Genomic DNA, 25,559 nt, shown 5'->3' with positions numbered 1-25,559 from the left:
GGTCTACTTCAATTGTTATTTTTCATAGCTAGGAAGGCTCACATCTTTCATTACTATGACATTTACTGTATTAAAAATACCATAGGAAGGCTATTTCTCTGGCACAATGTGCAAAATGCTTTACATTCCTCCTTTTGTTCCAGTCTCCCAGTAGTTTTTTTCCCCATTTAGAATTGGGAAGCAGACCATGAATTGCGGCTTGGTCGACTAATGCAGTATGAACTGCAGATTTTTTGGGGGGATCCATGTTCCACAATAAGCTATTTTTGCTTCCACAAAGCATCCATAGAGGTAATGGGCCCTGTCTTTTTATTTGCTTTTAGGTGCGAGTAGCTGCCTTACAGAACTTGGTGAAGATTATGTCCCTCTATTATCAGTACATGGAGACGTACATGGGTCCTGCACTTTTTGCTGTGAGTATTCAAGCCTGAGAATCAAGAACGGAAGTGTAGGTGCATTGTCTTAGTAAAGCAGGAACAATGATCTCAAATGAAAAGTGACATTGATGAGGTAGCTCTACAAGGAATTCAGTTCTGGTTAAATGTCTGTGATGAAGAAATGGACCTTGCTATTGAGGCATCAGAGGTGAGTGATCAGGGGGTAACCGTTCTAACTTTCTGTAACAGCCTTTGGTCCATGATGAGAAACCATGCACCACTCTGACTAAAGTGATGCGATGACCTATAATGCTGAGACCGAACTTTCCTAAGAGCAGGAGGTGCTATTAGCTTTGAAGGAGACGGGGCATATCTCCTCCTTAATAGGATATTGCTGGACCCAAAAATACTTGTCTTGCTATTGTCTTAGTAAAGCAGGAACAATGATCTCAAATGCCTTCTCTCTTTCTCTCCAAAGATCACAATTGAAGCTATGAAAAGTGACATTGATGAGGTAGCTCTACAAGGAATTGAGTTCTGGTCAAATGTCTGTGATGAAGAAATGGACCTTGCTATTGAGGCATCAGAGGTGAGTGATCAGGGGGTGACAGTTCTAACTTTCTGTAACAGCCTTCGGTCCATGATGAGAAACCATGCACCACTCTGACTAAAGTGATGCGATGACCTATAATGCTGAGACCGAACTTTCCTAAGAGCAGGAGGTGCTATTAGCTTTGAAGGAGACGGGGCTTATCTCCTCCTTAAGAGGATATTGCTGGACCCAAAAATACTTTAAAAGAAAAGAAAAAATAAAGATAACCATTTGTAGTGCAGTGTTATACCTTAAACTACAGGCAATAACTGATCTACAGGCGTCCAATTGACACGTGATGGCGCATTGCAGCAACTGGAAGTGGCCGGAAAAGGAGGCAAGGTGGGCTTATGTTTGCCCTGCCAAAGCGCCCAGAGGTCAAGAATGTTACCCCAGCACAGATGGGTTGCTGCCTGCAAATACAAACAGAACAATACTTACAGGGGGAAGGAGGTTTGGGGGGGGGGAGAGGGAGGGAAAAAAGGGAGGGGTAGGCTTTGGTAGTGCCTACTAGGACCCAGGTGGCGCTGTGGGTTAAACCACAGAGTCTAGGGCTTGCTGATCAGAAGGTCGGCGGTTCAAATCCCTGCAATGGGGTGAGCTCCCGTTGCTTGGTCCCAGCTCCTGCCCACCTAGCAGTTCAAAAGCACATCAAAGTGCAAGTAGGTAAATAGGGACCGCTCCGGCGGGAAGGTAAACGGCGTTTCCGTGTGCTGCTCTGCTTCCCCAGAAGCAGCTTTGTCATGCTGGCCACATGACCCGGAAGCTGTCTGCGGACAAACACCGGCTCCCTCGGCCAATAATGCGAGATGAGTGCCGCAACCCCAGAGTCGGGACATGACTGGACCTAATGGTCAGGGGCCCCTTTACCTTTTTACTAGGAATATACTGCACACAAATATTTCAGGGTGCAGATCCAGATGTCTGGGTGTTTGGTATCTCTGTGTCACCCGGTAAAGACAGCTTTTTCATATGCTACAGGTGTAAATAAGTCTTCTGACCCCTGAGCATTTTCCATTGCTGGTCACACTTTTAACCACCAAGAGGATATACAAAGTCCTATTACATTGCCCCTCCATCAAGGTCCGTAGCAGTGGAATATAATTGAATGTAGTATGAGCATCTTGAGATTTTTAGTGATTTTCCTAGGATCACGTTAACACGGACAATGACTTCTGGCCAGAATAGGCTATCTATAGGGCATGGCCAGATCATACGTTACCTTCCAAACTACAAGCAGCAACCAAGATTTGGTCTTGACTTACCACTTGTTCAGCGAAAACGGTAAGCCCATGTCCAGACAACATGGCAATCCAGACTCTGGCTTGGTTTTTTTTGCAAGGGGGATGTGTAGCAGGTTTTCTTAGTTGCAAACAATGGTTTAATATGATATGTGAACTGGGCTTAGGTGATCTTCAGAGAGCCCAGGTGGTATTTAAAGTTTCTATTAAGCAAGCCAGTTTCCAATGGATGATTGAAACTAATGGAAATCGGTGTGGATTTTGTTTTTAGGCAGCAGAGCAAGGAAGACCACCGGAGCATACCAGCAAATTCTATGCCAAGGGTGCCCTCCAGTATCTTGTCCCAATTCTCACGCAGACACTGACCAAACAGGTAAGTGATGGGTATGCCCGTGTCACTGTGCACTGTTAGTGTGGCTAAGGGCCTGTGGCAGCAGTTCTTGCAAGTTTGAAGGAACAGCACTGGAATATATCCTGCTCCACTGAAAATAATAGCGTGGTCTTAACAAAATAATGTGCCCCATTCTACAGTGGACTGTCTTTTCCTATGACTTGCTATTGTACAAGGTCTTTGAACTACCCATGGCAGTCTTTGGTCTGTGGTGAGACTGCATTCACTTTACTCATCAGCAATGTGCCACCCCCTCTACTTGTTGCCATATAGAGGCTCAGAACTCTTGAGTACTCTCCACTCCAATAGGAGGCAGGTTCTTTGAAGGAACACTCTGCTCAGGGCTGGACCCGGAGGTGTCTTCCGCTTCTCAGAAGCTTGTATTTCTAGAAAGCACATAAGCAATACTTTGGTTTTGTCAACCTGAAGCTGTCCCTTAGTATATGCTACTCTTTTATATTAAGCTGTTACATCTGGGTTTTTAATTAAAAACTGCAAAATGGGAGATTCAGGAGGCAATGGGTCTTTTTGGTTCAAATTAAGCCTCTCCATAGTATTAAAAATATTTCTTGTATTCTATAGAGCAGTTACCACAAGAATGCTCTGTTTATAAAGTAGCTTTCCAGTTTCTGGAAACAGCCTTCGGTCCATGATGAGAAACCATGCACCACTCTGACTAAAGTGATGCGATGACCTATAATGCTGAGACCGAACTTTCCTAAGAGCAGGAGGTGCTATTAGCTTTGAAGGAGACGGGGCTTATCTCCTCCTTAAGAGGATATTGCTGGACCCAAAAATACTTTAAAAGAAAAGAAAAACTAGAGATAACCATTTGTAGTGCAGTGTTATACCTTAAACTACAGGCAATAACTGATCTACAGGCGTTCAATTGACACGTGATGGCGCATTGCTTCATGTGTGTGGTAACTAACTTTTTTATTTTTATTTTTTTTGCTTTGTGAAATTGACTCCGTATACAGCCGTACCTTGGAAGTTGAACAGAATCTGTTCGACTTCCAAAACGTTCGGAAACCCAAGCACGGCTTCTGATTGGCTGAAGGAAGCTCCTGCAGCCAATCGGGAGCCGCGGAAGCCCCGTCGGACATTCGGGTTTCAAAGAATGTTTGCAAACCGGAACACTCACTTCCGGGTTTGCGGCGTTTGGGAGCCAAAACGTCCGAGTACCAAGGCGTTTGAGAGCCAAGGTACAACTGTAGTTTGCTTTGGCCTGGATTCTCAGTTCTACCTACTAGTTTCAAAAATGTCATGCCTTGCTTATGTAGTCTAGCAGAGATTGATTTGGGTGTTGTCTCTTTGACCTTAGGATGAGAATGACGATGACGATGACTGGAACCCCTGCAAAGCTGCTGGGGTCTGCCTCATGCTCCTGGCCACTTGTTGTGAAGATGACATTGTCCCACATGTTCTGCCCTTCATCAAAGAACACATAAAAAACCCAGATTGGCGATATAGAGATGCTGCTGTCATGGCATTTGGATGCATTTTGGAAGGACCAGAGCCCAACCAGCTCAAACCCCTTGTTATTCAGGTAAGATGTAGTAGTCGTGGGGGGTATTTGAACTTTGGAGCCACGAGGGCATACGTAGTATTGGTATTGGCTTGTCCATTTGTCCAGTTGTTTAGTTTTGATTAAAAAAGATCTCACTGTATGTGGTCCTTGGTCACCATATGTGGTCCTTGGTCACCTGTAAAAATGTGTGCGCTTTTTTAAAAAAGCATTTTATTACAATGAAACAATAATATGACAAATGCATTCTGAAATAACCCATAAAAGACCAAATCATAGCAATATAAGCCAAACCCATTTTGTCACAGGTGGCATAATAGAAAAGAATCTGAGCATAGCAATTCAATAGACATTGGCTCTTGTATATGAGAAGTCAACAAACAAGACGTCAACAAACAGCAACAAGACAATTTGCTTCAGATTCCCTTTAATAACCAGGTGTGCCTTCTTTCTACAAAAGTCAAAAGGCCCTAAGGAACATGAATAAGCTAAACATTGTGTGCATTTCTGTGTAGATCATGAGTCATGTCTGAGCAGGCACAGCCGTAGGAAATACTGTATGGACTTTTGATAGAAAAGGTTGTAAAGTTTGTTGCCCCGGGACTGTAGAAATGAGGGAATAGTACACTGGTGTTTCACCAGCCAGAGGGGCAAGAGCCATGGGGTCGTTTTATCTCCCTCCCCAAAGAGAATACCATGGCAAGATTAGCTATTGGCCAGAGAAGAACAGCTTGTTCCCTGACCCCACCCCCAAGATCAGAAAGAATGTCCCTTCCAACTATCTAAAAGGCATATGAATATAAAATAAAGGGTATTGACTTCTTAATTATCCATTTCTCTTCCAGGCTATGCCTACCCTAATAGAATTAATGAAGGACCCCAGTGTAGTAGTAAGAGATACAACTGCATGGACTGTGGGTCGGATCTGCGAGCTGCTCCCAGAAGCAGCCATAAACGATATTTACCTCGCTCCGCTGTTGCAGTGTCTAATTGAAGGCTTGGGTGCAGAGCCTAGAGTGGCCTCCAATGTATGCTGGGTAAGACAGAATCCTTTTTCTGTGGTGAGACTTGGCAGTTTGGATTCATCAGAAGAAAACCACAACTAGTGTTTGGGGAGCAGCAGCTGTGCGGAGTCAAAGTGGTGGGGTTGTGTTGCTTTTATTGGTCCAATATTGGGAAGTGACTTTGTGTTTAGGTTTTGTACAATGCACACCTGGTTCAGCCAGTGGGGCAGGAAACCACTTAGAACTTGTGCTGATTCTAAGTTGTGGTGACAGTGCTGTTTTAATTTGATTTTATATCATGGGGATGAGGGAATTTGATTTTATATCATGGGGATGAAAACGATTGCTAGTGGGACATTGCTTTCCTGAAACAGTGTTCTCCTTTCTAAGCTGTTGACATCTGCTGTCTTTCAGGCTTTCTCTAGTTTGGCAGAAGCTGCTTATGAAGCTGCTGACGTGGCTGATGATCAGGAGGAGCCTGCAACGTATTGCTTATCCTCATCATTTGAACTAATAGTTCAGAAACTATTAGAGACCACTGACAGGTAAAGAAGCCTGTAGCCTGTGAGCCGTTGACCTTCTGTAGTTAGCTTCAAACTCTTAAGATATTTCTGTTGAGAAGGTAGCCCTAGTAAAACCTGGTTTAGGCAAAATATCAGTAAACTTCAATAGAGGTTGAACCGCATGCATCCATATGAGTGCAGGAAAAGCACAGAATGCAGCTTCCTAAAAAGAAGTTGGCGTTCACACACACACAAACACACACACAAAGCACATTGTTGCAAAGATATGCACAAAGCCGTGTGCACAGTGTATTCAAAATTTCAGAATTCAGAGTGACTTAAGTTTCTTAAGCTCTTTGCCCTTAATATGACTAGCAGAAGCAGCAGGGTTTTGTGTAAAATAATAAAATACTGTATGCAGAATTGTATGAAATCATGCATGTTTGCTTAACATGTATGATTGTGCAGGTTGCAAAATTCCATTTCTCTCATCATAGAAAATGGGATACCCTGATACAGAATGCTGTTGTTTTCTTAGCATAGGGTGTGACCAACCCTAGGCATAGGCGACTTGAAGCTTGAGTTTTATAATGTCACAGTTCCAAAAGGGAACTTTACTTCAGGCAGAGAGGAAAGGTAGCTAACTTCTCTTAATTACTAGAGCAAAATTGGACTGCAAAATCATATAAACTAAAGCAAGTCAAAGCATTTATTTAGCTGGCCGTGCACTGTCTCAGACTTGGCAACCTTTCATTGTATGCCAGATGGAGATCCTGTGCGTATCTACCCCTGAATATGGTCTTATAAAATACATTGTCCTGCCCATTTATGCAATGTACAGCAGCTTTTGCCAACTTTGTGCTCTCCATATGTTTTTGAACTGCCATTCTCATCACACCCTGCAACCTGAAAGTACTTTATGGGCCTTCAGCCTATTTCTGAATTGAGCTATGATCATGCTTTATACTTCAAAAAATAATTGGCTGAGTTGACTGTGGCTACTTTCTGAAAGAGCTCTGTTGTTGTGGGATTGTAGAAGTGAGGATATGAGCACTCTGGCCACCCCTGCCAGGCACTGGTACCTGTGCCAACAGGAAGATCCCCTCTTTCCTAAGATACCCTCACGGCAAAGGAGAGATTGACCATGACCAGAGGTTGAAGATCTATAAGGAACCCTGTTTTTTTTTTCTCACCCTGACTGAAAGAACTCTGCAACACCTGAACTCATTTTTTATTTGCCAGCATAGTTTTATACTGCCCAATTAACCACATCTGTTGCCTGCTTGGTTCTTCCCATCACTTTCAGTTTGATCTGCCTTTAATGGTGTTGCTATCCACATTTCAGTTATGCCGGTAGAGAGGTGGACAAAAGTTAAATCTTGCCATGATGGTTAGCATTTAACTTGAATTGTGTTCTTTAGGTGGTTAAAAACAATCTTTTCTTTCTTCTTCAGGCCTGATGGACACCAGAATAACCTAAGGAGTGCTGCTTATGAAGCTCTGATGGAAATAGTGAAAAACAGTGCCAAGGACTGTTACCCTGCTGTTCAGAAGACAACTTTAGTCATTATGGAACGGCTACAGCAAGTGCTCCAAATGGAGGTTAGCTGGATGGCAAAAAAGTGTTGATGTGTGCCCCAACAAATGAGTAGTGCTGAATGGAGTAGTAATATAACTTTGCAGTGATAGTGGAGGTAGTTCTTTGTGTCTTTTTGCATGCTTTCTATCATTTCCTGCAAAGTTCACTTATAAGTTTTGAAGGAGGGGGCTTAATATGTACAAAAACTGGAATATAAGCACCACCTGCTACCATTAATGGGATTTCCAAGTATGCATATGTTCTAAGCTGCCTTGAGAATTATTTTAACTTTGGAAAAGCAGCATACAAAATTATTGATTGGTTGATTCAAGTTATTTTGCCCTGATTTAAATGTTTATCCCTCTAACCACAGTATGGCCATGTAAACATAGGCTTTCACCTAACAGAGTTTGTTCTGGTTATAGAATTATTGATGCGCTGTGCTATTCCTAATTATGACATCTGGATATATATCTTCTTTTCAGTCCCATATCCAGAGCACGTCTGATAGAATCCAGTTCAATGATCTGCAGTCTTTGCTGTGTGCCACTTTACAGGTAAAAACTTGTTCTTAAATTTATATGCAGCGTGAGGACATGCAAAAGTACTTGGCGTGAGGGCTAGCGAGGAGAGGTCAAGGGAAAACAGATATGAGTTGAGGTTTTTCACAGGTGTCTCCAGGAATACTTCTGTAACTCAAACGTCATATTTTTTTCTTTTGAAGTTGTGAATAAGAATGCTGCCTAGAAATAGTTTAACGGGGTATGGAACACAGTATGTTTCTTTGGGGGGGGGGAATCCCCCTTGTCCAAATATCAGCTCATCACTTACTTGAAGGGGTGTCTTAAGGAAAGATGGTGAGGCAGTAAGAGATTAATACAGGAGGGTACTGACATGGTGCCCTCCAGATGTTTCTGGACTACAGCTTCCATCATCCTCACCATTGGCCAGATTGCTGGGGTTGCTGGGAGTTGGGGTCCAGCAACATCTAGAGAGCACCACAATAGGGGCGACCTATTAAAGCTAGCACATTTCCCATCATTCTTCCTGCTGCAGAGTTGTATTTTAAGGTCAGATATAAGCCAGTCAGGACCTACTCCCAGTCTAAAATGAATTGCCCAGAGAAAGCGTCTACAGTGAAGAAAGAGCGAAGTACCAGTTTGAAAACTCTGGAAACTGGATCCTCATCATTACAGGCCTTTTCTGTGGTGGCTCCCCATATGTGGAATGCTCTCCCCAGAGTGGCTCACTTGGTTCCATCATTGCATGTCTTCATCCATTAAACAATCTATGGCCTTTTAAATGGGATGGGGGGGGGGGAAACCTGTTGTTATTAATTCTTCTAAGATTGTTTTATTGTATTTTATTGTTATGCTATGTAAAATATGTTTTTGATGTTGAACACTGCCCTGGAATCTACAGATAGAGAGTCGCATGTAAATTGAATTTTAAATATATTTAAATTTTTACACATACAGTAGCTCAATCTGCAGAGTTCATGGGTGTTTACCTCTGGGTGTGGGGGTGTATATAGAGTTGGAGGGGGAGGCTGACATCTGGGGAGAAAATCTGATCTGAGAGACTCTGTCTAAGTTCTCCTTTTCTCATCGAAATCCCAGAATGTCCTTCGTAAAGTGCAGCACCAAGATGCTTTGCAGATCTCAGATGTGGTGATGGCATCTCTCTTGAGGATGTTCCAAAGCACAGCAGGGTCAGGAGGTGTCCAAGAAGATGCCCTCATGGCTGTCAGCACCTTGGTAGAAGGTCAGTGCTTTATTCTGTACAGGGGGGTCTTTGGAGGGAATGATTCTTAAGTATATAAACCAAGGTCTGCAGGCACATGTTTGATGGCCTTGAAGCTCTCAGAATGCTGATGTAATGCTCCAAAAACCAATTTCACGTATGGCATTTCTCGCTATATTTGCGGTAGGAAAGTGGAGGATGGGTGAGCCATGGTCATGGAGAGAACTGCTGGAGGCTGTTCCAGGAATCAGTGGTACTTTAATTGGTTGGATTGCTGCCTGGACCATCAAGCTGTAGTAGTCAATAGCCTGGTGTTGTGGAACTTCTTTCCTGCCTATACCATCTTTTATTAAGAGAAGGAAGTGTTTGCTTGGAAAAAAGTAAACTTCTGGTGAGAATGAGGACAATATGAAAGGATGGATGTGGAGCGTGGGATCTCTGTTAAGGCAGAATAGAACTTGTAGGGAGGGGATAAAATGGTTCTTTTCAGGAAGCGATTAAGCAAAACATTCACCTTTTAGTGACATCTGGGGTGGTGTAGTCAAGTTTGCCTGCTGCTTTAGTATATAGTAATTGCATAATAGGACTTAGTTTTAGGGCCTCACTACTTGGCAGCCAGCCAGAGTTTGTGGCTGCTGCCAATGCTTCCCTTCTGCAGAGGTGGGGGCTGCAGGGTCTCATCTCTGACTGTGCTAGACTTCAGAGCTGTTTGGAAGCAAAGTGGGTTTTTGCTACTTTGGAGGACCTCGACACTTCTATCGCAGGTATGAGCCTTCCACCTTTCTTCTGTATCTGAGGAAGCCTGTGTAGCTAATTTGCAGACATTCTGAGCTTTGGAGGTGCCTTGGAATTCTAGAAACAGGGTCAAACACAAGTTTATCACCTTCCACATGCTGCTAAGTTCTCCTCTGCAGCTTTTTTTGTCCTTTGTTGGGAGTTACCTTTTATGACTTCACATATTCCTTACGGAGAGAGGCAGACCTCTATCTTGACTTCTGTTTTGTTTTTTCTATTCACATGGCTAACAGCAAAATAGCACACAGCAGTTATGACTCAAGAAAAAACAAGACCCGCCACTTAATTTAATACATAATGCTGTGTATTTCTTAAAGCTCCTTGCCCCATACTAACAATGCTTATGAGGGATGCTCCTATGGGAAATGTAGCTAAAGCTGCCTGGGAGTAAGTTTTTTTTCTTTTTAAAATTGTTTTTATTAAAACAAATTTAACAAAACAATTTACCAATCAATATACCCAATTACACCCCCTTCCTTTTATTCCCTCCCTCTCCCACCCTCCAAGGACTTCCCTCAGCTCCCTCTCTGGTTTGTTTATACATATTGTTCTCTGCGTTTTGTAAAATTGTACATTGTAAAATTGTACATTACCTTACCTTATCTTATCATCTGTTCTACTAATAAATTTGTGGGTGTTTATTCAAAACCTGCCAAGGAGTCCAAATCCTTTCGCTGTCTTTTTAAATGATTTGTAAAAAGTTCCCATTCTTCCTTGAAGTCGCAATTGTCCTTCTGCTGCAATTTGTATGTTAACTTTGCCAGCTCCACATAGTTCATCAGTTTTTCTTGCCATTGTTCTTTCCTTGATTGCCTGGGAGTAAGTTCAATTGAATACTGTGAGATTGGATTCTGAGCAGACATGCATAAAATTGCCCTATCGCTGTTTGAGGTGTGGAGACTTTTATTAGACAGTTACCTGTTCAGAAAGTTTTTCCAGTGATTATGCCACCCTGATAACCTGAAGAGCAGGATAACATTTTGATGCACACTGTCAAAAGTGAAGTAATAGCTTTAAACTAGCTTGAGATGAATAAGGAATTTGTTTTAGAAGAGGTTGGTATCTGTAATGCCCAACCTTTATTCTATCATTGAGTGGCTTCCTGATGCTTGATTTGTTGCATACTGAAGAGTAGATCCAATCATATTAAGTATTGAGTAGATCACAGTGAGCCCTCACCACCATTCCTCCTCCTTTCTGACACTAACCACATGGTATATGAGAAATGATTCATCCTAAAGTTTAGACTGCAACAGTTGATCGTCCTTTTGTGTGCCTTTTATTCTACATTTGAAAGCTTTTTTTAAAAAAAGAGCATTGTTGCTGTGGCTGTTCGTTTGTCTTTTGGAGATCGCTGAAAAAGAACAAGAAATAATGTACGCATAAATAAGAAACCTAGGTGGGTTAGATGTGGGCTCGGAATAAAACACCTGGGTTCAAATCTCACTCAGCTTGGGGCACTAACACAACCTGTGGACTAGCAGGGGCCTCTTTTTCATTTCCTCCTTTTAGTATGGAAACTAGTTATGTCTAGAAGTCCCCATTGACACTTCTGTTCACACAGCTGGCACCAAAGCAGTTTCCAACTGTGTTTTGGATGTGATGCTCAGCAGTTATTTCTGAGATGCAAAGGGATAGTGGAATGACCATGTGCCCAGGAGAGAAGCACACAAGCCTGTGACGCGCTGGCTCCCAGTTTCCTCATCTTAGGATTGGGCAGTGTGCTTGCCATCTGCAGCAAGCCTCGGTGTGACCTTGAATCAGTTCTCATCCTTAGTTCTCTTGTCAGCAGAGAGGAGGAGGACTGGGTGGAGGGGGAAGTCTTATGGGGCTCTTTTTAGACCAGCAGATTTTAGCTACTGTAAAAGTAGATATGCCATCCAGGTAAGTATAGATGCAATATCTGTCATACCAGATGGTGCAGCTGCTTTAGCTTAGCCTTTCAAAGTAGCCTCAATTCTCTGTAACATTAACAACAATCTGTGTGCTTTATTGACATGTGGATTCAGTATATCAGAGGCTGGGGGCCTGTGGCTCACAGGTGCTGTTGGATTTGGTTCTCCTCATTCCCAGCAAACATGGCCAATGGTCAGGGATGATGAGAGCTGTAGTCTAGCAACATGTAGAGGGCAAACGTGGAGATTGTGGTCTTCAGGGCCTTAATTTTAGATGCCCTGACTGTTTCTTGTCTCCCCCCCACCTTCTCCATAGTTTTGGGAGGAGAATTTCTCAAGTACATGGATGCCTTCAAACCTTTCCTGAGCATTGGGTTGAAGAACTACGCTGAATACCAGGTAAGGCTCTTCACTCACAGAACTTTTTGGTTTTCTTGAGTTTAGTTGGCCTGCATGGTGTGAGATTTGGAACACAGAGGCTGCCCTAGGAAAAGGGGTGGGGAGCCACCAGCCCAGAAGTCAGGTGTTGTCTCATTTGGAAACTCATTTGTACCCCATGCCACAATTAGGCTTCAGAAAACCTGCTTGCTCCAATAAGAGTATGGTGGGGAGTTACTTTTAGAGAGCAAGAGGGAATGAAATGTGTGGAGCTGAGATGTTTTACTCAGTAGCATCTAGGTAGCATTATCTAGACCAGCAAGAAGTTCAGGCAGTAATTTCAGGTGCATGGAAGAGGTGAACAAACAGTTACTGATCAGAACAATAAGCAGATGTTACCTGAACAGGTTGCTTGTTTTAACAATATAATCCTGAGGCTATAGAAACTTTTTCTCTTTCCCAATTGCTCTTCCTTGCTGATTCCACTTGCCTTGGAATCCTACTGCCAATTATGTGCAGCTCCTCACCAATGCTCTAGAGGGCCCCAGGGTATAATTTGGTGAAAAGATTCTATGGGCTTCTGTGCGTTTTAAATAGTGCTAAAGCTCAGAAGAGGAATCAACTGCCATAGAAAGCAACAGCTTCTCATCGGGAGCACAGTCCTGCTACATGATATTAGCTTATTAGTCCAAGTCAAAAATTGCATGCCATAGGAGCGCACTTACTTTGAAATCGAACCCTGGATTAGCAAAGGTGCAAAATTATTGGTAGTGTGGTGGGCAGGCAAAGACACTTTATTATAGTACCACAGCAGCTGGCTATCCTGTGGCCCTCCAGACAGGGCTAGATGACAAGGCCCTGTATCCCCCAGCTGATGGGAGCTGTAGTCCAACAACCTCTGTGTTACTAGGGAAGACGCAAAGACTCCCCCCCCTTTAGATCTGTAATAATAATATAAAGCCACACAGAGATCATAATAAAATAAAAAATTCCTTCAGTAGCACCTTAAAGACCAACTAAGTTTTTATTTTGGTATGAGCTTTCGTGTGCATGCACACTTCTTCAGATACACTAGAAACAGAAGTGTCAGACCCTATATATATATACAGAAGGTGGTGGGGGTGGGTGGGAATGGGTGATGGGCTGATGGGAGTGGTAAACCTGTAGATGGCTGATAACGGCTGCTGATGGCTGCAATTAGTCCTGGGGGGGAAAAGCAAGGGCTGAGGTGCCCAGGACTAATTGCAGCCATCAGCAGCCGTTATCAGCCATCTACAGGTTTACCATTCCCATCAGCCCATCACCCATTCCCACTTCTGTTTCTAGTGTATCTGAAGAAGTGTGCATGCACACGAAAGCTCATACCAAAATAAAAACTTAGTTGGTCTTTAAGGTGCTACTGAAGGAATTTTTTTATTTTGCTTCAACTCAGACCAACACGGCTACCTACCTGTAAAGAGATCATAATAATCATCAGCTTGTCTGAATGCTACATTTCCATGATAATACTCTAAATTAAAATTAATTGGAATATGCCAGGAAAACTTTGGATAGTTTTCAGGGACCATATTTAGAGAATGAGCACAGGAGGCGAACCTGATATTGCAGATCCCCCTGCACCATCCACAGCTACTGGATAGGAGGTGCATTCCTGAGAGCTCCCATAGTGCTGCATGTCCAGATTGAAAGCTTAAGCATAAATTGATACAAATATGGTTTAAAATTCAGTATAGGGTACTGCAAACAGAGATACCTGCTTAGAAGTTACTGGATTCGTAGAGCACTCTGTAGGGGCATCAAGTTCCAAAGTCTTGGAAATATTTGCTAGGTTAAGGGAAAGGGATGGGATATGGCAAATTGGAAACTGATTTGACTAGAGGGTTTATTTGATAGATGAATGTAGCTCACTGGTAATTCAGTTTGGTGTTGAGATTTCAGGGAAGGGCATTGCTCCTAGCAAGTATTTGGCAGTACAAACCGATGGGAAGCTGTTTCCCAAGTATTGCTTCTTTCCAGCCAGCAAACCAGCTTGCCTCCTTCCCGCTCCTTGTAACTCTGCATAAAACAGCAAAAGCTATGACTCTTCCAGGCACGTCACACTTGAGCCGTTGCCTGCCTTGCTGGCTTTATTTAGCCATTTTAATAGGGCATGGGTATAATGATCAGCACTAGAGGGGGGTGAAAGTGACTCACGGATTGGGTGGGTGTAATGCCTTTCTCTTCTCTCCACAGGTCTGTTTGGCTGCAGTGGGCCTTGTGGGTGACTTGTGCCGGGCTCTGCAGTCCAACATCCTGCCTTTTTGTGACGAAGTTATGCAGCTGCTTTTAGAAAACTTGGGGGTGAGTGCCTCCTCCTAGTTAGCTGTTTGAACAAGGAGGCTGGCAGAAATCATCTAGAAATGAGAAAAAAATAGCTTATAAATAGTAATCCCTAATATGCTGGAAGACTTAACAGGTGTAAACATTAAGTTTGGCTAGGTTGCTTTTTTTCTTTTCACAAAAGTTAATGCAGCTTGGTAAATTAAAAATAAATAAATCTGCCTCTTCTGCAGCTCAGGATCACAATCCTATGTACTCTTCCCGGGGGGGGGGCGCTTAGTCCCATTGAACCCCAACTTATTTCTGAGTAAACATACAAACAATCTTAACAAGGTTGCTTGGTTAAAACTGAAATAAGCTTTCAGTACTTTCAGGATAGAGTATAATAGAGATGCAAAATGTTTTCACACTTAATATAATTGCTGAAGGTTTTCACCCATGCCATGAATAAAATAGCTCCTTGTCCTTACAGAACGAAAATGTGCATCGATCGGTGAAGCCCCAGATTCTCTCGGTGTTTGGTGACATTGTTCTTGCAATTGGAGGGGAATTTAAGAAATACTTAGAAGTTGTACTAAATACCCTACAACAGGCTTCTCAAGCCCAAGTTGATAAGGTAAGGCCTGGAAACCTGGGCTGCTGTGCAGATGTGTTGCACTGTCATATCCACCCCAGACTGATTGCTGCTGTGCTTTTTTGCCTTAGTCTGACTATGACATGGTGGATTACCTGAATGAACTGCGAGAGGGCTGTCTTGAAGCCTACACAGGAATCATCCAAGGGCTGAAAGGAGATCAAGAGAATGTGCATCGTGAGTATTTAAAGTTCAGCGAACAATTTCAACATCTTTAATTTAACCAACTTGCACGTGGCTCTTGTGAAGTGTAATGTGGGTGAGAAGACACCCTGTCCAAATCTCTAAATTGCCTTGTTCTTATCTCAGAGGAGTTGTAGTATATTGTGTTAATCGCCACACCTGTGAGTAGGCTGTTGAATATGTTTTTATGAATGGAAAAGCTGACCAGGAGATCTGAAAGTTGGACAGTTAACAGATGACCTTTGGGCTAGTTTCTCATCACCTTGTATCTTCAAAGGGCTACGTTCCATTGTTCTTACGAAGCCGTTAGTCTTAAATATTACACAATGAAGGGCTGCAGAAGAGGCAATCCTACCCTGAGATCTGTTGCCTTGGGTCACTCACCTGTGTCTCCTAGTTGCTGTGCGCTGGGACCATTGACTGCTACGTTCTGTGGCTGTAATAATAATGATGATAATAATAATAATAATAATAATAATAATAATAATTTATTATTCATACCCCGCCCATCTGGCTGGGTTTCCCCAGCCACTCTGGGCGGCTTCCAACAGAAAAATAAAACACAGTAATCTATTAAACATTAAAAGCCTCCCTAAACAGGGCTGCCTTCAGGTGTCTTCTAAAAGTCTGGTAGTTGTTTTTCTCTTTGACATCTGATGGGAGGGCGTTCCACAGGGCGGGTGCCACTACCGAGAAGGCCCTCTGCCTAGTTCCCTGCAACTTGGCTTCTCGCAACGAGGGAACCGCCAGAAGGCCCTCGGTGCTGGACCTCACTGTCCGGGCAAAAGGATGGAGGTGGAGACGCGCCTTCAGGTATACTGGACCGAGGCCATTTAGGGCTTTAAAGGTCAGCACCAACACTTTGAATTGTGCTCGGAAACGTACTGGGAGCCAATGTAGATCTTTCAAGACCGGTGTTATGTGGTCTCGGCGGCTGCTCCCAGTCACCAGTCTAGCTGCCGCATTCTGGATTAGTTGTAGTTTCCGGGTCACCTTCAAAGGTAGCCCCACGTAGAGCGCATTGCAGTAGTCCAAGCGAGAGATAACTAGAGCATGTACCACTCTGGCGAGACAGTCCGCAGGCAGGTAGGGTCTCAGCCTGCGTACCAGATGGAGCTGATAGACAGCTGCCCTGGACACAGAATTAACTTGCGCCTCCATGGACAGCTGTGAGTCCAAAATGACTCCCAGGCTACACACATGGTCCTTCAGGGGCACAGTTACCCCATTCAGGACCAGGGAGTCCTCCACACCTGCCCGCCCCGTCCCCCACAAACAGTACTTCTGTCTTCTCAGGATTCAACCTCAGTCTGTTAGCCGCCATCCATCCTCCAACCGCCTCCAGGCACTCACACAGGACCTTCACTGCCTTCACTGGTTCTGATTTGAAAGAGAGGTAGAGCTGGGTATCATCCGCATACTGATGAACACCCAGCCCAAACCCCCTGATGATCTCTCCGAGCGGCTGCATGTAGATGTTAAAAAGCATGGGGGAGAGGACAGAGCCCTGAGGCACCCCACAAGTGAGAGCCCAGGGGTCTGAACACTCATCCCCCACCACCACTTTCTGAACACGGCCCAGGAGGAAGGAGCAGAACCACTGTATGACAGTGCCCCCAGCTCCCAACCCCCTTGGGCTTTCAAGAAGGAAGGCTACTCCATGTTGACCGAAATAGCAGCAAACTTGGATGCTCACCATCCAAGTGCTAGCCACTTAACATGGTGTGTGTGTAGTCACTTAAAAGAAATATTGTTCTTGGAGCCAGCAGTCGCGAGTGAAGTGTGTGTGTGTGTGTGTGTGTGTGTGTAGGGGAGGGGAGGGGAGGGGGGAGTATTATGGGTTTCATTTGGACCATAGGTTGTCTGTGATGGATCTGGGTGCTAAAAGTTAAGTTTAAATATCGGCAAGCAGAAAATAGCTGTGCAGCCAGCCATTAAAACTAAATGGTGCTTTCTTTTCAGCGGATGTGATGCTGGTGCAGCCCAGAGTAGAATTCATCTTGTCGTTCATTGACCATATTGCCACAGATGAAGATCATACTGATGGGGTTGTAGCCTGCGCGACTGGGCTCATAGGGTAAATGCCGACAACTTATTTGTGCTTTGGGAAGTGGGGAACTTGGAAGTATCACACTGAACCTCAGGCGCCCCCTGGGAACCACATTTACCATAAAGGCAAAATGAGGTATTTGAGCATGGAGCCTCCACCTCCAAAATACACTTCCATAAGCATTGGCTTAAGTTTTACGTGGTGCAGTGTTAAGGGACTTTACAGTAAGTGTGGGTAGTTGGTAAGCGCACCTTTAAATTTGGAATTGATGTGGAATTAGGATGACCAGTTCACTGGATGTAATGTGAGGGTCAAGCTGCTCTGCTGAACTCATTTAGCAAAGACAGTCTTTGGACATCAGCGGTCTGAGCCAAACTGGTGGTTGTGGTACCTTGCTAGAGGGATGTCCTTCAATGATTTTCTGACTCATAGCTATACCGGTACTTGAGTTTGCTTAACAATAGTATAAGAACATAGATAAGCAAAGACTTCTTAAAACAAAAACACTGAAACCCCAGCAGAAAAGCAGCAATATCTGCAGCAACAACATCCACCCTCCGTCTCCAAAAGTATTTTCTGTTGAGCTTGGCCATGCTTAAATTGTTATACTTCTACAGGGAGGTTATTTCATAGTTCTGGGTAACTGTAGCAAGGGCCTGTCCATAGCAGTCCATATGTGCTCTCTCCCCGCTTTTCTCTGTGGAACCGAAAGTTATAAACTCAAAAATGGCAGCTAACTTGAGATAAAGGGTAGGAGAAGCCTCATTCAGCTTACACATTAATAAAGAGATTTCTGTTTGTACCCTTATTTGTTTCCCGTAGGGATTTGTGCACAGCATTTGGGAAAGATGTCCTCAAGTTGGTAGAAGCTAGGCCCATGATACACGAACTGCTAACTGAAGGAAGGAGATCAAAGACGAACAAAACAAAAACGCTTGCTACCTGGGCCACTAAAGAGCTGAGAAAGCTGAAGAATCAAGCTTGGTAAAGAAGCTATTTCTGTTCCTCAAAGCCGCTTCACCTACATAGTTTTTGTTAGAGATGTGGGGGAATAATGTTGGCATCAGGATTTAAAGCCTTCAGTAGAGATCAGTTTCTTTCATCCGGTGTTTTTTCACCACTTGCTGAAAAATTCCGTCATCCTGGAAGCCCATCAGAATGAATTGTGGAAAATAATCAAACTTTAGTCATTCAGATGGGACGCGGGTGGCTCTGTGGTCTTGCCTATCAGAAGGTCGGCGGTTCGAATCCCTGTGACGGGTTGAGCTCCTGTTGTTTGGTCCCAGCTCCTGCCAACCTAGCAGTTTGAAAGCACGTCAAAAGTGCAAGTAGATGAATAGGTACCGCTCCGGCAGGAAGGTAAACACTGTTTCCATGTGCTGCTCTGGTTTCACCAGAAACGGCTTAGTCATGCTGGCCACATGACCCGGAAAAGCTGTCTGCAGACAAACGCCGGATCCCTGGAGTCGTTCTCGACTGGACTTAACTGTCGGGGGTCCTTTACCTTTACCTTTTTATGGAGTCTCTTGGTCCTGGACATGCAGTGCTGTAGGTTGTATAGCTTAGTGGAAGCGGAAGTTGTGTGGTATAGTGCAGCATGTCATATGCTGCACTTCCTTAGTTTAAACCTCTATATGTGTGAACTCAGGAGCTTTCAAACTGTCTTTTGAAAACCCTAGAAGTCATTAGTAACCTATCAGGGGTTCCTCAATGAGACGATCAATGAAACTGGAAAGTTGAAAGACAGCTTTTCTTCCACTACTTAATTTTTTATTAAATTTATGCCCTGCCCTTCTTCCCAAAGGATTCTCCTACTGACTCCCTCCCCATCCACTCCCAGTTTACATGAAGCAGTGGTGAAGACCATCATAAGCTGAGTGCGAAGCTTACAAAACATTCTAGAATTCAAAGCAGATAGGTTTCCTTGTGGACAAAAGGGTCTTGAAAATCACTGTTAGGGGGTTCATCAGTTGCCACCAGGCTTGCATACTTTTGTGTTTGTGTGTTTGTGGCCTTTCCCCGCTGACAATATCCCTTCTCTTACAGATCTGTTACCATTGGGATGACACCTGAGACCCCCACTGGATATCTCCAATCTATTGAGAAAACAAACCCAACCCGGAAGTGAGGAGTGTGCACGGATGCTGAGTGTTTGGGAATGAGAGGATGAGTGAGTGAGAGGCTTAAAACACACCACGGTGAAAATCCAGCCACGGCAAACGGCAGCAGCGCTGTTAATGGAGCTAATCACTGACTTGTGTAGCAACGAAACCTTGTCATCGCTTGCCTCCAGGAAGTGGAAAATGATAGGTTTCCATACTTCAATGCGGTCTCTTCTGACAATAGACAAAGGACTAACTTCTGTGTCTTGTCGCCAGTGAAGAGGGAGATGAATTAGTCTGGAGAGAGAGAAAGAGAGAGAGGAAAGCTAGCTTCAGGGTCAATTTCGAGTGCTCATATAATAAGGTCTGGCTTTCGTTGCTGGAAAGAGGAGGCGGTGGGAACCCCAGCTCACCTTTCGGGAGGGGAGGGGAGTTTTTGGCCACTTGTCAGTGCACGAGAGAGCACGAGAGAAACGGGACAGGTGAAGGATTTTCTTTCAAGAGTGAGTGTGTGTGAATGAGGCGATATCTACATTCTCAACTTTTAAGTCATTGCAGTTAATCTTTCCCAAAAAAAAGAGAAATACTGAAGAGGTTAGCAGTTGCATTTCATAAAACTAACAAAGTTCAGTCTACTTGAAGCAGCAGAAGAGTAAGAGTTTAAGGGGGGAGGGGGGGAAGAGAAGTTGCTCCGTAATAGGGCTTCTTTAGGGAAACACTGGTGGGATGTTCAAAGCTCCCGTCGTGACACTTTTTCACGATCTCGTTTCATTAAAAAGCGCCTTTCCTTCCTTAATTTTGTTCAACTGTGAATGTAGAAACCAAGGGGGCGGGGTGGGGGGAGGCGGGGAGGGTGTCCAGGAAAAAAATACTCTCACGTATTAGTAGAGAGATTAGGATCCAATTCTCCAAATGGGATGCAAGGCTTTAAAACAAAACAACTATGCTAATAAAAATTGGCGGCAACAAAAACCCAAAGGGACACAGCCCCTCTCTTGGCGTGAACAAAGTAGCCCGAACCACACACAACTGTGCCAAAGAGTTAAAAAAAAAAGGAAACAAAAGTCCAAATGAGAAAAAGAAACCTTCAGGAAATATTTTGGATTGCAAAAAATGAGGATGAAATTCAAATGTTCAAACAAAGCAAAAAGATAAAAGTACGATTTGGAAACCTCTTGGCCTATTGGTTCTCTTTATTTGATTCTGAATATGGTATTAGTCTTGCTGCACTTCAAAAAGGAAAAATTTATATAAATATATATATACTGACTTGAGCTTACACAGGATGGCACTTGTAAAAGGTTATATTTTTCCACTGCAGTTAAAGATTAATAAAATGGTGTCAAACATTCCCCCAGTACTACTTTTTTTTCTATTGGTCTTTCCAGTAAACAGGAGATCCATGTTACTTCATTATTATTTTTTTACAAAAGAGCAGTTCAGATATGGGCAGCTATGTTCTAAGTGTACCAGTTTAAATTCTATAGTTCCATAACATTTTAAACAATTTCTTAAAGGAAGGGGGAGAGGCAGCTGTTCTATAGCTGTTCCGGATTCCTAGACAAAGGTTGAAGGGGGGATAAGACGCACCTGCTTCTAACTATGCAGCTATTGATGCTTAGGGGCTTTTAAAAGATGGGTGCTTTTTAAGCTTGCCTTGTGAGGTAGGAAATCTAATGTCTTGCAAGAAGCATTTCTTTTTTTAATAACAAAAAATGCCCTTCCTCATCCACTCCCATCCCTTCTTCCGCTCCACACTTCGGCTCCTCCTGGGATCCTCTTCAGTTGCCCATCCTCAATGGAAAGCAAGCATGCCAGTTTCTTGTACAGGGTATCTGACGCTTGTGCCTTCCAGTGCCAGGTTCAGAATTTCAGCCCCCACTGCTGACTTCTCGAACCAGTGTACAAAAAAAGAAAAACCAGGTGATGACTAAGCAGGAAGCTCCAGCCTGAGTCTGAAAGATGGGCTTTTGACAAACCTGGGCCCACCTTATCTTAATGCCTTTTTCTCCTTTGGGGTGGGTTTTTCTTTGAGAGACTCCCACGAAACGAAAGCCATTCCTGAATTTGGGGAGATGGGTGTGTGAAGGGGAGATCTGATCATTCCTCAGTGCTACTGAACTCTGTCCAGTGTTGGCTGTTCAGCTGTAGGCTGCAGGTAAATAAAGTACACTGAGTTAGTAGTGGAAACCAAAAAAACGTGTCTTACTTTTTTTCCTCTCTTCCTGCCCTTCAGTGTTTAAAATGGTAGAGGCTGGAACTAAAACCAGACTGTTTTAAAGAAAACCTTTCTTCTGAGCTAGGTTTGCATAGGCTAGTGACCGGGGGTGGGGGTGGGGGAGGAAGAATCCCATACATGCTAGAGACCTATATGTTAAGTTTCTATTTCCATTCTTCACTCTTCTACATATTCTGTGCAAGCTACTTAAAGCATGCATGCCCCTTTGATTCCTCCTCACTTTGGGGGAGAGACTATAAAATATTTGGAGGCTTATGGGTGCCTTATAATTAATGGAATGCATCTGAGAGGCTGCGGATTTCAGCTGCTCACCAGCTCTGCCTTAAGTAAAATAGAAATTACTGTGCGACTTTGGGTGTGGAGAAGAGGAAACGCTGGAAACTCCGTCAGCGATACAAACTGGCATGTTCATCAAAGTGTTGTTTCCTGACTGTACAGCCAGCCTGGAGGCAACCGCTTCCTATAGATACAGCTATTTTAGGGGATAAATAGTGTGTGTGTGGCTCTGGTTCATATTGGAACAGGCCCTCCTGCCTCATGACTTTCCAAGGTGAACACAGTCCATCAACCATGGATTGTAGCCTGGCAGGTGCTCTGGTTGAGGTGAGCTTGTGGGCTGCGTCTGATTCATAGGTAGTACAAGTCGGTCTCAAGTTTCTGGGACATACATGCGTATGTTGTTTGCAACACATAACACACTTTTTAAAGGGCCTTAAAGGCGGCAAGTCTTGTTTCTGAGTGGCTGCAGAAGACTTCCTTGTGTACAGTATGTCTGCTGCATTCATGTTTAGTGTAGCAGCTGGAAATGAAATCCAGCCTCTTCTTTTATTCCAGGGATTTGTGTCCTAGTTGCCAGAGCGGTGAGCAATAAAACTTGTTGAACTCCTTGTTAAAATTAGCATGAAAAAAAAAACAAGTGTTCCTGGGATGAGGGCTTCGGACTTGCTCACTTAGCAGAATTTAGCTGCAGGTTTGCAGCCTTTTTTGTGGACAAGGTCTAGGGATCTTCCTACTTAACAATAAAAAGTTTGTTGCAAGTGTGCTTTCTGATTATTGACAAATTTCTGTGGATCTCTAGTGTGGGAAGGGCCTGCACAAATTATATTGGAAAATAAGTTTGAGCAACTCTTCAAAGTCTCACAGAACGCAGCCCCCTTTGCTTTAGTTCTTTGCGGTAGCACAGGATCCCCTAGAGATCAACAAGCACATTCAGGAAGCTTATCACACCAGACTTTCATATTTCCATGAATGTGTGTTCATTCTGAGAAAGCCTGAGGGCATTGGAGAAATCTCTGAACACCTCATTTTCTAGAGGGACAGTTATTTAGTTTGTTGTAGCAATAGTTTTCCTAGATAAGAGCCAACTTCATCAGATACATGAAAGGGTATCGCCAGTTGGCAAATACAGAGATGCCTCAGTGTCTGAAGCACTCCTGCCAAGAACACTTTTCTTACTGGCCAGAAGGCCATGAAATGGCCATTGGTTTAAAAAAAATGTTCATACAGCTCCTAGTGTTGGAACTCTTTCCCTTGTCTAAATGGAGTTGGCTGTTGCAGAACTTCCTTCCGCCTCTAGCATATTGGATGTCGTGTTTCTAAGCATGAATTTGTGCTCTACAGCAGGGCACGCACTGCTTTGATTTGTTGCACCAAAGCTACCCCATGCTCCTGTTTCTAACAAGATGCCCGTGCTAAATGTCTTGTGTGCACTGATGTTTAGATGGTGGGAGTATGTGTGTGGTTACTCAGTACAGTTGTATCTCGGTTCCCGGACGTTTTGCCTCCCGGACGCCGCAGACCCAGAAGTGAGTGTTTCGTTTTGCAAATGTTCTTTGGAACCCAAACGTCCAGCAAGGTTTCCAATTGGCTGTGGGAGCTTCCAGCAGCCAATCAGAAGCCGCACTTTGGTTTCCGAACATTTTGGAAGTCGAACGGACTTCTGGAATGGATTGTGTTCGACTTCCAAGGTACGACTGTAGTGAGGGAAAGACACTCTGCATATGCTTGGGTGCTTTCATGTTGCTTATATATATACTAGGGTTTAGGAATTTGATTTGAGCTGCTTCCACAATTGCAAACCAGGACCGTTGGCACCACTCCCTCTGCGTAACCAAGTGTGCGCCAGGGCCTGTTATCAGCTACAACATTCAAACCTAATTTCAGTAGAAGCAACCCTGTGGTTATCGTATGAGCTATAGAAAAGTGGCCTGTGGTCACCCACTGAGCTTGTTCTATTTATAATAATAATAATTTATAATATTTATTATTTATACCCCGCCCATCTGGCTGGGCTTCCCCTGCCACTCTGGGCAGCTTCCAACAAACATTAAAATACATCAAATATCACAGATTAAAAACTTCCCTAAACAAGGCTGCCTTTAGGTATTTTCTAAATGTCGGGTAGTTGTTAATCTCTGACCTTTGATGGGAGGGTGTTCCACAGGGCGGGTGCCACTACCGAGAAGGCCCTCTGCCTGGTTCCCTGTAGCTTTGCTTCTCGCAGTGAGGGAACCGCCAGAAGGCTCTCAGCGCTGGACCTCACTGTCAGGGCAGAACGATGGGGGTGGAGATGCTCCTTTGACATTTTATACGGTCCCCTCCAAAAGATTTTCCCCTTCCGACATTGCGTTAGGATAGGGCAAGGTGGTGGGTGACTGGCTGGACTGTAGTTCGGTGTTAGAGCACATGCTCTGCGTGCAAAAGGTCACAGGGTCAGTCTTGGGTAGAATTGTGAAAGATCCTGAAACCATGGAGGCTTACTTGCCAGTAAGAGTAGACTGCAAAGGAACCAGGTGGGCCAGTAGCATAGCTTCAAGCACCAGGCCTCAGCGCAACAAATCTGCAAGCAGGACCCGAAGGCTGGCAGCAGCAAGCCTGCTGTGAGGGAATCAATTGCAGATGACCGCAGTACCTGGAGACAGGCCCACACATCCCCAGCAGTGACCAGTGGCGGAATGATCTACAATCCTGGATATTGTCGTTTTAAGAATTCTGGGAATTGTTAGGAGGCTCCTATTTACCTCAGGGGTACAATTCTCATTCCCTGGGAAGAGGGATTGAATGTGAATATGCTCTATGAGAGGAATAGGGGTCTCCTAGCAACTCTTTGCACCCTCAGCCGACTGTAGTTCCCAGGATGCTTTGGGAGAAGCCAACTGCTTCATTAAATGTATAGTGCAGACAGAATAGGCTGGAGTTGGGGGTTCGGCAATAGGATCGATACCATTCCCACCATGACTCCCTAGCTTGTTAACCAAGGGTCCTTCAGAAAGGGCTGCATTAGGACTTCCAAATTCAAAACAAAACAAGGCTAAACTAGCATATGATTCACCCGGTATTGTGTATGTGGAGAGCTGGTGTTGAAAATGGCCACTATGGTTAACCCAGTTATGAGCTCCTGAGGTCTAGTCTACTCAGGCAGCAGAAAGAGACAGTAGCCAGAGTTGTGCATTATCTAACCTGGAGGGAGAGGATACCCATTTTGAACGCTTGCATTAAAAAAATAATAATCCCTGTAAACAAAAATTCCAGGGCATCAGGGAAAGAGGTACCGTAATAAACTACCTGTTTCATAGTTGCTTATTTTATGGAAATAAGCCCCCCTCCCTCAGGAAAGAGGTAAAGTCTTTCCCACTATACCACATGAAGAAAGCAAGATAGTAAAATGAGAGGAGGAAGAGAACATTTTTAAATACAAGATTATTTTGACGTGAGGCTGGGAAATAATTTTTACCTTGTCAGGCTGGCTCCATGAGCATCAAATGCATTTTTTATTTCTAAAAGATGTTTCTGCCCTGCCTTTTGGCTCCCAAAGTTCCTCACCACCTCAATTCAAAGCAACATAACCATGAAGCATTCCCTCCCCCCTCCCACCCCGAACTGATTTTCTGTTTAGCCTTTTAGGACTATTCGTTTTCCATTATACAACTTCAGGCGCCAAGCGAAAACGTTCCTCTTCGACCAGGCCTTGGGTCTTTTTACATGTGTTTGTGGGAGGTGGGTTTAT

General features: G+C 43.9%; 1 protein-coding gene across 2 annotated transcripts in view; it reads left to right on the top strand.

Moving 5' to 3' along the window:
• Positions 1–20,665, top strand: part of KPNB1 (karyopherin subunit beta 1) — a 34,467-nt gene extending 13,802 nt beyond the window's left edge. Inside the window, exons 7-22 of one of the 2 annotated variants that reach the window (XM_035134979.3) lie at positions 324–413; positions 856–966; positions 2,482–2,583; positions 3,926–4,150; positions 4,975–5,166; positions 5,548–5,678; positions 7,091–7,238; positions 7,701–7,772; positions 8,835–8,979; positions 11,965–12,047; positions 14,259–14,366; positions 14,818–14,961; positions 15,051–15,156; positions 17,125–17,239; positions 18,035–18,196; positions 19,259–20,665. In XM_035134979.3, coding sequence (XP_034990870.1) covers positions 324–413; positions 856–966; positions 2,482–2,583; positions 3,926–4,150; positions 4,975–5,166; positions 5,548–5,678; positions 7,091–7,238; positions 7,701–7,772; positions 8,835–8,979; positions 11,965–12,047; positions 14,259–14,366; positions 14,818–14,961; positions 15,051–15,156; positions 17,125–17,239; positions 18,035–18,196; position 19,259 — 1,935 coding nt within the window. In that variant the 3' untranslated portion in view covers positions 19,260–20,665. Of the gene's footprint in view, positions 1–323; positions 414–855; positions 967–2,481; positions 2,584–3,925; positions 4,151–4,974; positions 5,167–5,547; positions 5,679–7,090; positions 7,239–7,700; positions 7,773–8,834; positions 8,980–11,964; positions 12,048–14,258; positions 14,367–14,817; positions 14,962–15,050; positions 15,157–17,124; positions 17,240–18,034; positions 18,201–19,258 lie in introns of those variants that run through there. The other variant, XM_088656061.1, reaches the window with a different exon arrangement.
• The last annotated feature ends 4,894 nt before the right edge of the window (positions 20,666–25,559 follow it).

The sequence above is a fragment of the Zootoca vivipara genome, chromosome 12 (genome assembly GCF_965207765.1).
Source record: "Zootoca vivipara chromosome 12, rZooViv2.hap1.1, whole genome shotgun sequence".
Classification (NCBI taxonomy): domain Eukaryota; kingdom Metazoa; phylum Chordata; class Lepidosauria; order Squamata; family Lacertidae; genus Zootoca; species Zootoca vivipara.
The sequence above is the reverse complement of the archived record's forward strand: the minus strand, read 5'-3'. Positions and strand labels throughout refer to the sequence as shown.